Source organism: Populus euphratica, unplaced genomic scaffold (assembly GCF_000495115.2).
Source record: "Populus euphratica unplaced genomic scaffold, PopEup_1.0 scaffold110.1, whole genome shotgun sequence".
NCBI classification, from domain to species: Eukaryota; Viridiplantae; Streptophyta; class Magnoliopsida; order Malpighiales; family Salicaceae; genus Populus; species Populus euphratica.
Window position 1 is genome coordinate 549,230 of NW_011499904.1, and position 10,665 is coordinate 559,894.

The window sequence follows — 10,665 nt, forward strand, 5'->3', positions numbered from 1 at the left end:
TTTTTGTGGGGGGGGGGGTGTTATACTTGTTTTTTCAACGTCGCTTTGGTTACATCATCAATCCCACTTTCTTAGCAAATGTGTAAATACATTTGTCTCTAAACTAGAGAGAAGTGCTCTGCGTTTACTGACTGTCCCCTTTTTTACTTTAAAATCCTAGCCTTTCCTTCCTTTCTCTTCTTGGTCTACAATAAATGACATCCTGTAAGAACATGTTTCCTGTTTTTTCTAATTTTACACTGTTCCTACGTCATATACTGAATTAGAAATTTCTATCTTGCAGATACGGAATATAACTTGCTTTCCTTTACTGCTTTCTTGACAGGCTCAAGATAATATAATGAATCTTCCATTAGCAAATGGATGGGGGGAGAAGCACCGACTCTTAATAGAGTGGAAATATGTGGAAGCAAAGGTATACAAGAATTGCTTTCATTCCTTTGTTTCCTCACAGTATTTTGTTGTCATTCACAGTAAAAACTGTCCTTCCTGTCTTTGGTATAACTATTGCTTTTGGATCTCAAATTATGAAAATGATAGTATGTATTCTCCTTATGCTAAGTTGCATGGAAAAGATGAACTACTGAAAACTGAACTAACTATTTGATTGGTATTGGAATATAACTGCAATGAACTTGACTAACTTCCTCTCTTTTTCTTACCTTGCTTCTTTGCTTCCTAGTTTCACTTTCTTCCACATCAATGATCAACTAATTGGTAAATCAAGCTGACTTGCACTCATGAAACTGCACTTGCTTTCACCAATCTCAAATTGCACTTTACTTTAACCTCATGGAGCCCGACATAATTTCTCGTGATTCTTGAGCTCTAAAAAATGGTTTTGATCAAACAGGATCTGTAGCACCTCGCCATTTTGTCCGAATCTTCCATTGACATGTGCACACACACACGAGCAAGCAGATAACAAAAATGAATTTTCTTGATGTCATTTGACCTTCCCATGCCACAAGACTAATTTCAATTTGGATCAGTAGGCTGATATTGGTTAGGTTTTCCAGCCACTGATTTGTTGGCCTGTTCTTTGTAGCTCAATCTCTACTGTAATCATATTTTTCTTTAGATAGCATGTTTTCTTTTCATTTAAAAAATCCTTTCTAACTTTTCTTGTAATGATATTCCAACTTCTCATAAAAAATAAAAAAATCTTTCTAACTGTTTTGGTCTCTTGTAATTTGCATTTTATATCGCTGACATTCAATCAAACTTTTCTTTTAATAATATTCTTTCACCATACCAGGCTGCAGCATACTATTATCATGGCTTAATCCTTGATGAGGGGAACACAGAGAAGTCTCATGTGATGGCTGTAGCTGCCTTGCAAGCTGCAGATGAGTATTTTAAAGAAAGTAAGAGGGCATGTGAGGCATTCAATGCGGCTTCTCCATTGTCAAGGTAATAAATCTATTAAAGTCCCTCCTGCTTAGGACCTTCATAAGGTGTCTCTCTGTGATGGGCAATGCATTGTATACTCGTTCATCTTTGTTTTATGGTATAGCTTTTTCTTCATAATATCAATTTAATGTGATTTTTTCGGTGGTATTGATCTTCACTAAATTAGCATATTTGTTTCCTGATCTTACTGCATGATACTAGTAAAAAATTCAAACGATTGCTAATGGTCTTGGCTATCAATGCCTTAACCTTTTGGTATATCCATGGCATTGGTATTGTTTGGCCATGCTGGTTCCATGGGTTTTGCATCTTAGGACATGGTTTTCCAAATTATGTGATTTATTTTTATTGAATTGTAGGTGTGCGATGCTTTCAGATGTTCTGTAGTGATATAGGCCTTCACTTAATTGAAATTTTTGCATCTCCTTTTCAAGTTTCAATTCATTTTGATGCAGAAACCCGCCACTTTGGGGAACCATGAAGTACCTCTCTGACAAAATTCCAAAAGATGCTTCTAGCAAAGTGCGCAAACCCCCGCCACTTTGGGGAACCATGAAGTACCTCTCTGACAAAATTCCAAAAGATGCTTCTAGCAAAGTGCGGATAAACCGTGATCTATACTCCTATGAAAAGTAAGTGATTCTTTTATTAGGTGATTTTTAGGTTAAAGTTATTTCGAAATTGCTTGGTTAATAAGTGAAATTACATGATCCTGTAACCTGAGGTTCTGGTGATGTTGACTGCAGAATCATGGAGACAGCACCAACGTTGCCTGATTTTGCTCTGGCGCTGAAACCTGATGACTTTCAGCTCCCTCCAGTTGACTCTTCCTGGAACGAGGAGAATGTAGTTGCTGGACAAGCCAGCTCCAACCATCTAAGGAGCGAGTGAAGATAAACCATACTACATTTCCAGAGAAGATAGGCACATGTGGCCTCAAAATTGTTAGAGACAAGGGCGAGTCAACAAGTGAACCATTCTTCCATTGGGTGCCAAATCTACTTTCAGCACACCCTGCTTCCCGCCTTCTTTACCCCCCACCCTTTTATCTTCTCTCATTGTCAAAGATCTGTGAGTTATCATGCAGTAGAGCTCTGTACAAGTTCCTGTTGTGCGAAAATTGGATATTGCCTGAAAAGGGTTGATTTTCTTTTCCAACACCAGAATAACCGTATGCCGTTCATCTCATTGAACTTGAAGCTAGCAAAATTTGTCTAGTTTGATAGAAAGCCGGCGTGTAAATTTGATTGCAGCTGGTGTATCTGTGTGCACAGAATGAATGGCGTGGGAAAGAAATAAGGACAATCATTTTTTCGCAAGCATTTTTCTGCTACTTTCTTTTGGTAGCCTCGTTGCTTTTACTTCTTCCAGCAACACTAGCATTGATGTTGCTTTCTTCAAGTTCTCAAATCTCAGCAGTAGAATGGCATCGTTAAGATTAAATGAATGATTGACAGCAAAAGAGCAGCTTCAGGTGCCCCATAAAATTGCCATCTTGCAAAAAATATTCCAATCCAAGCTCCTGTAGCCTACACGCAATGCTGATTGTTCTTTTGGCATCTGAACGGCCGTGAAGTACCAGCAATAATAATAATTGAACCTTCGGGTGTGTTTGGACATTTAGGGTCTAAGTAGAAGTAAAATGTTTTTTTTCTTGAAAATAGTAATGTATAAATACGAAAAATTAATAATTTAAAAGTAAAAAAAATTAAAAGCATATTGAACCGAGGCTTTAGTTCTTATAAATTGACATCAAACAATAAAAATATACCAGTAGTACCAACTTTGTACCAAAATTATTACAATTATAATTTCGCTACTAAACTATTTTAATATCTCAATTAATAACTTTTTTTAAAAAAATCGCTTTAAAAAAATATTTGCTGCAAAACGACAATGCTCTTCAGAAGGAAAACAATACAATTTGAATGGAGAAAAGTCTGAAAGTGATGGTAAAAATCATATAAAAAATTGTTTGGTAATAACATTATAGTTGAGTGGCGTTTGTCAAGTTCATCCTAAAAAGATCATCACTTCACTTAATAAAAACATATAGAGAATGACAGTAGAAAAATCTAAAATTAGCAGAAACTAATCCACAGAAAGCCTGTGGCATGGGAAGTTTACTCGGACATTAGAAACATACAACTAGGTTGCCATACTGCACATTACATGAAGGATATCGGTTCCTGTGTTACTAACATTCCCAATTTTGTAATGTTTGATTCGTTACTGAAAAAGTAAAAAAGTTCTCTCATGAAGCTGCAGCTTTGGCTGGCCAAATGAACTACAACTCTGTTCTTGGTAAAACTCCCCCGCTAATCTTCGACAACACCATTGCCACCATTCTCAGACAATTGCTTTTCTTTTTCCTGTTCCTCTGCAAAAATGACAGTGATTAGACAAATGTTATGGATGTTACATCACCGCAAATGGCAAATAAAATGACAATTTCTTTGATAATTTAAAATGGTCAAATGCAATCATGGAGGAGAACAATTGAAATCTTCGCATGACATTTCATCACACATGCAAAATCAAACTGCACAATCACTTACCCATTAGTTTATATATTGCCTTTTGCGTGCGTCTTTCAAGCTTATCAAGCTTATTCTGCACATCTCTTCGCAGGTCCCAGTTTGGCTTCTTTGGAGCAATGTTGAGAAACGGATCCTAAAAATACAAAAAAATAAGCAGAAAAAAGAGAGAAAGAACAAAGACATAGACCACTACTAAGGAAACTTGATATTTGAAGTAACAATTACCTCTTCCTTCTGTGATGGTGGAGGTGCAGCAGCAACAGGATCTTCAAACTTTGGTAGTACTGGTGGAGCAAGCTTACCCTCCTGAAGCTCCTTGTCTTGAGGAACATAATTTCGGAACTTCATGCTGGGATTACTGAAATGAAGAAAAGGTAGTTGTGCACGTTAAAACATACTCTATGATATTATTAACACACGCACACTGGACATAAACACCCATAAACATATCAAATTTGTAGCACATTTTCACAAAACCAGCTAACTATATGCTAATGATTTCTATTTGAACATTGTTTTGTTCTGAGCAAGGTGGTGCCAGGAAGAAAGTCTCATAATCTCTAAGATCTCATTGACAATCTTCATTGTATCTTTGCACAACGAAAGGGGGCAGGGGGAAGCAAACCACAAACTAATTCACACAATGAAACATTTATCCTTGACGATCTTTGATTCAAAAAACCCTTTGCCTTTATATTAGATAAGTTCCATGGCATTACAATTACTTGCTTCTTCGTTTTTTCAAGTCATTGGAAAGTTCCTTGGAAACAAAAAAACACATATCTAATCAAATATCTTCTGGACTAGATGGATCCTATTCCTAGATGATGACTGACTATAATTTCATCTTTGGGAAGCATTAACAGAGTATTTCCCTAAATAGCTACATATTGGGATAGACATGACCATTATAGATCCAAGCTGTTCTTTTTTCCCTAACATGTACAATTTCCCCCCTCAAGTATCCCAATAGCTAAGACAAAGAAACAATAACTTCAATCTAAGCAGTTGTATTCAACCCATCCAGTGATAAACAATAAACAAAGTAACTAGCCAACCAGTAACCATTAACATAACCACAAAAAGCAAACGAGTTTCTAAATCTTTATTTATGCAAACAAAAACATATTACCTAACTTGTGGGGTTAGGTTAATGAGAAAAGTTAAAAAAGGGGAAGAGGGTGATATATTAAGCTATACTCACGATTCTTGGGCAGCTTCATCGTCGTCATCGTCATCGTCGGCGGTCTTCGCAGAATCAGCATCAGGAGTATTTAGCAATTCTTGAGCAGCTTTGAGAGCCTTAAGCCTCTCACGACGGGCTGCTGCTGCTTGTTCAATTGACTCTTCTTCCTCTAAACCCATTACTACTTACAGTCTTCCTTCCACGATTGATGCTTCAAATTAACCTTGAGCCAGTGATGTAATCCCTGTCTTTCCCTCTTCTTTCTCTCCTATGCCTCCTCTCTAAGCTCCAAAAGGATGCTTCGAAAAATAAATATATGGATCTAATCTAACCGACCCTTTTTCTTTTAACTGGGCCACATGATTCTAAAAATGGGTTTTAAAGCTCGTGATGGTAAATGGGCCTTTTCCAACACAGAGACAGACTAAATACTGCCATGTTGCAAAGGTAAAACACTACTCCCAGCCCATTTTTCCTTCTTCAAAGAAACCAGTTTGATTTCAGAGTGCTAACTTATAATTGATGATTAGCTGTTGTCTGTATTTGATGATTGATGATGGAGCAAGTAGAAGCAGCAAGAAAGAGATGCTCAAGAATCATTGAAACCATATACAAATTACCTTCTCAAACCAACATCACTGAATCATGCAAACGCACTCTCCTCAAATTAGCCCAATCTGAGCTCCATTTCCTCTCCTCTCGCTCCACTTCTACCCCCCACCACACGCCCCTCAGGTTTTCTCTTCAACCAAAAAAGACATCACTTTTTCATCACTGAAACAAATCCAATATTACAATCTATTATAAAGTTTCGTGTTTTTGTTTTGCAGTGTTAATATCGGGCACTTAGAGGCTGTGATTCACATTCTACAACAACCCTGTATAACTGGAGTTTCACGGGTTTGCAAGCCAATTCCTTCATCACTTCCAAATAGGAAAAAGATTGAATCTCTTACAAAGAATGCGGTTCATGTTGATATTGTCTGTACTCTTAATAAAAACCCAGTTTGGATTATTGTTTCTGATAGGAACCCAATATATGTTTCTTGGTTTAGAGAGGGTAAAAGTAGTAAAGGCTTAAAATTTAGACTTGAACAAGTTTTGGGTGCTGCTCAATCTACTCAGATAATGAAACCTTGCTCTATTGTTTTGTTTTTCTCACACGGGATTAGTGATTTAGTTAACGAGAAGCTTAGAGAAGAATTTGGGGCATGTCAGCTTGGATTGGAGTTTGCTTTGTTTGATTTTGATTTATGTGAGGAATTAGAAGGTGGTGAATGGATTAATGTGGTTGCAAATGCAAGGTCATTTCAAGAGGCATGCGTTTTTGAAATCAAGGTTGGTGGTACAAAGGAAAATACAGTTTTGGGTTCAAAATATGGGGTTGAGAGGTCATTGAGTCTTAATCCTACTGGGCTGGAGATGATGGAAGAGGTCACAAAAGAAAACTTGGATGATGGTTTTGATTCTCTTATTTCGGAGATGAAGTTGTCATTGATGAAAGTTAAAAGTGTGGATGTTGCTGGGCCAGGGGATTTCATTGGAGATGATGATGGTGATGATTTTATAAATCTTGATACAACAGCCTTAATTGCAATTGTATCAGGAATTAGCAATGGTTGTACTGAGAAACTTTTGGCTACACCAGAGGATGAATTAAGGAAGCGATTTAAAGGAAATTATGAGTTTGTGATTGTACAGGTAAGATTTGATTTGATTTTTTGTTTTTGGCTGCTTTATTGCCGTACAATCTTAAGCATCTATATCACATAGGGTGTAATCTTTGTGCTTTTATTTCAACTGGAAGTTCAAATAGCAGTTGTTATATATTGCACGGATTGCAAAGCTGAAAATGGACGGTTAAGTTAGCAGACATCATAGCTGTTCAGATGTCGTTGTATTGAGTGGCATGCAGTAAGATGTGTGCTAAAATGGTTCGATACATTATTAATTTCTTTAAGAGTGTTGCTATTTTAATTTATAAATTTTCTCCTTTGACCATTATGGACTGTAGTACATTTTTTCCTCCAATTTCAATGTCTAAATCTTTCTCAACCTCTTGCCAGGTCAAATCTGAAATTCAGAATCCAATACTTGCAGAGATGGCTGGTGTTATACAAGGAAAGAGAGGCATAATATGTGAAAGTGTTCGTTCAGAGTTTAAACAGTTGGTATCAATGTGTGGAGGGCCTAATGAGAAGCTTAGAGCGGATAAAATACTGAAATGCCTTATGTAAGTTATTTGGCAGATTGTTCTTTTCTTAAGCCATCAAATCTAGTTTAAAACGGTTCAAGAGAATTGATTTTGATAATCATGCAACTGTTAGTGTTGTTGGAGCTTCTTTATTTTTTTTTCTCTCTCAGGTTTTCTTCTTCTAATCAGTTTTTTTTTTTTCTCTCTCAGGTTTTCTTCTTCTAATCAGTCTATCCTCCATCTTATTAATTCCTCTTCTTATCGTGCTTCTTCTTTCTTTCTTAGCTGTACATATAATATGTAGTCTTTAATATGAACAAGATCTGAAACCAGCCATTGAACTCTATTTTTGTGCTTCAATTTTAACCTTATAGCAACCAATCATACATATTTATCCATGAAACTCTGTTTTCCTAAAGCCGTTTTAATCAACTATAAATAATAAATGATTCTCATCCCGCAACTTAGTTGAGAGTGTCCTGATTTGTTTCCAGGATTCCAATGCTAAATGCGCGCCCTTTTTCCCCTCCCTAAAACAGAATGTGAGTAAACTCTGTTGGTGTAGTTCTGGGCCTAGGATAAATCCCATGAAACCAACTGAATCACATTTCCACAAATATTTTGCTCAATTCCGGATTTCATTTCTTTCTTTCCTTATTTTTTTGTTGTTTTCTTTTTTCTTTTTCGATGTATGGAATATGGATATCATGTGTGATTTGCTGTACTGATGCTAAGAAATTGGAATAGGGTTGTGCTGGATAGTCCTTCAGAACGCATGATGGGCGTCCCAACAACAAGAAAATTGGCATTGAAGAACAAGGTCGTTTTTGGGACTGGTGACCATTGGCGTGCTCCGACTTTAACAGCAAATATGGCATTTGTGCGGGCAGTTTCACAGACTGGGATGCCTCTGTTCACCATCGAGCATAGACCAAGGGCCTTAACTGGTGATTAGCTGTATGCAAATGTGTGACTGATTAGCAATTAAAATATTTGTGGTTAGCAATCACAGGCATCAAAACTTTGTTTAGCTATTCATTAGTTACTAGCTTTACATCTGTAGTACATAAGAATAAAAAAATTGGCTTACTATGAAATTGATGCTGAAGGAAAAATAGGAATTGATTGCAACTAACAACAATAAGAAGTCTGTGATTAAAGAACTGTAATGTTCATTAATTTCAACACTGTTAAGATTACATCAGAATAAGCAGGATCTCACTGCCTAGATGTGGAAATCTCTCCCATAATTTGTAATCTCTCCAATAACATTCTTAGAAAACCTCTATGCCCGTTTGGAGAAAGAATTTAACGGGAAAAATTTTAGTATATAATTTTAATTAAACGCTGTCTTAGCCAGTGCAAACAAGAAAATAATATCGACCATCTTCTGGGAAGTTCCAAATTTGTTGATATGGTTAATTACAGCTGATTTTTTTCTCTCCACCGCCATTCTCAACATATCTTATAGTTTGAAATGTGACATTCTGAAGAACAGTAGGGTTTCGATTGGGGTCTTTTCTCAAGACTTGCTGGATTTTTGTGACCGAATCATGATTCTTTCACTAATATGGTAATTCTCTGTGTCTAGTCGCCTCCGGAATGTGCTCTTCTGAACAAGTCTTATCGTTTAGAGCGTGTCATTTTTTAAGAATGGGTGGGATCCTGGTCATGGTTTTTGCTTAGACTGCCTGGATTTTGTGACCTAGTCATGGTTGTTCCGTGCCTGGTCCTCCAAGAACACGCTGCTTACCACTGTAAGAAGTAAGGTTTTTGCTCACTTTCTTAGCCAGAAAAGTTGTTTTTGGCATGGTGGTTTGATGTCAGCCAGCAAGCATGCAGGCGGCATGCATTCCATTTAACAATTTTCTACTTTCCTAAAATAATTATATCCTTAGTCACTGATATTACAAACAAAAAAAAGTAAATATAGAAAAAATCATCATCACAACTGAGAAATGCGTGCCGAAAGCGGGGGGAAATGGGAAAAAAATAGAAAGAAAAAAGAAATTCTAATGCAATACATGCATTGAAATTCAAAGCTTTAATCTAAACTTGCAATTACTAGCCTTGATGCTAATCAGATTGTTGGTAGATAAGCTATTCACCATCAGCAAGCAATCCCCTAAGATCCTCATCTTCCTCAGCTTCAACCTCCCAAGTTTGATAGAAACAGGTGCATCAATCTTAAGATCCAATGGAATACGTCCTGTTTGTTGTTGCTCTTGCAATGTCCTCATTAAAGTGCTTCCATACTGTGTTTTCCCTGTTAAGCTCACATCCAATTTTGTCATGTTCTGGTGACCTTGGTAGAATTTTGGTATTGAACCTTGACAAAGCTTAGTGTTTGTGTACCATACACTCAGCAGCCCACCTTTCTCGTAGTAAATTACAATCTTCTTGTTGGGGTTATTTGCTGTGATCTTCATATCGAACTTAGCATATAAGGTCATATCAAAGTTGAGCCTCAGGTCACTTATTCTCAAGCTATCTACGGAGTAGTTGGGGATTTTTGGTTTGAAGACAAGGTAAAGAATGCCCGCGGTGGCTCCGACAATCCCTAGTAGAAGGACAAGGAGACCTACTGTCCAACATATGCACTTGCAACAGCAACAGCTTGAGGTTTGTGATAACTTACTTGCCTGCATAACTGCTGGAATGGTACGTAATGACGGTGGAGGTTACTGCTGACTCAGACTCGAACTGCCCTTTCCAGATGCTACCAAACCTCACAACATCAATGGTGCTGTTAGTGGTGGCGCTTCCACATCTACTGCTGGATGAATTCTCTGGTTATCTCCCATCACCTGAATTCTTTCTTCATCTCCTCCTTTTTTCCCCTTCTATATCAAAACTTATGTGCAGATTTGGGAGTTTGTTTTCATCGTTGCTCTCTTCTTTACTTAAACCAGTAGTTGTACCTCAAAAGCATTGAAAATATATAAAACCCTTTCATAATTATATCAAGCAGAGGGAGCTAGCTGACTAGAGGAGGTTCCTTGTAATGTATGACCTCTGATTTTGTGCTTGAAACAAGGCACTTTTTGACAGGGAAGGTCTTACCTTCCGCACCTAATAATAGCACATGGGACTCTTGATACAAGGTAGTTCAGCCAAGTAAAATGCATTTATTGGAATTTCAACATTCCAGGAATCTTTATATGCAGCATGTCTCCCTAGAAATTAATTAAAAAAAAGGGCAAGGTACCTCCTCTCGGACCTAACTATTAAAATGTGCTGCAAGTAGATTCATCTAGAAGAAAAGAAAAACAACGTCGTAATGTAAGGAGCTTTTTTTTTTTTTTTTTTGAGAAAACCCAATTTAAGGCCTC

At 37.1% G+C, this 10,665-nt stretch overlaps 4 protein-coding genes across 6 annotated transcripts in view; 2 read left to right on the forward strand and 2 right to left on the reverse strand.

The window, feature by feature from the left end:
* The window catches only part of LOC105133225 (uncharacterized), a 7,168-nt gene extending 4,416 nt beyond the window's left edge, over positions 1–2,752 (forward strand). For all 3 annotated transcript variants that reach the window (XM_011037109.1, XM_011037108.1, XM_011037107.1), the window contains 4 exons: positions 326–415; positions 1,259–1,413; positions 1,869–2,045; positions 2,160–2,752. In XM_011037109.1, coding sequence (XP_011035411.1) covers positions 326–415; positions 1,259–1,413; positions 1,869–2,045; positions 2,160–2,304 — 567 coding nt within the window. In that variant the 3' untranslated portion in view covers positions 2,305–2,752. The remainder of the gene's footprint in view (positions 1–325; positions 416–1,258; positions 1,414–1,868; positions 2,046–2,159) is intronic.
* Positions 2,753–3,466: 714 nt separating this feature from the next.
* LOC105133226 (Cwf18 pre-mRNA splicing factor) lies at positions 3,467–5,427 on the reverse strand. The gene is made up of 4 exons (XM_011037110.1): positions 5,158–5,427; positions 4,179–4,311; positions 3,972–4,086; positions 3,467–3,793 (listed from the first exon to the last, which is right to left on the reverse strand). Exons 1-4 carry the CDS (start codon positions 5,316–5,318, stop codon positions 3,732–3,734), a joined length of 471 nt encoding a protein of 156 aa, XP_011035412.1. The 5' UTR covers positions 5,319–5,427; the 3' UTR covers positions 3,467–3,731.
* A 129-nt stretch (positions 5,428–5,556) lies between these two features.
* Positions 5,557–8,461, forward strand: LOC105133227 (uncharacterized). Its single transcript, XM_011037111.1, has 4 exons — positions 5,557–5,874; positions 5,970–6,840; positions 7,206–7,372; positions 8,081–8,461. Exons 1-4 carry the CDS (start codon positions 5,693–5,695, stop codon positions 8,286–8,288), a joined length of 1,428 nt encoding a protein of 475 aa, XP_011035413.1. The 5' UTR covers positions 5,557–5,692; the 3' UTR covers positions 8,289–8,461.
* A 783-nt stretch (positions 8,462–9,244) lies between these two features.
* On the reverse strand, positions 9,245–10,645 carry LOC105133228 (uncharacterized). The gene has a single exon (XM_011037112.1). It carries the CDS (start codon positions 9,979–9,981, stop codon positions 9,370–9,372), a length of 612 nt encoding a protein of 203 aa, XP_011035414.1. The 5' UTR covers positions 9,982–10,645; the 3' UTR covers positions 9,245–9,369.
* Positions 10,646–10,665: the final 20 nt, after the last annotated feature.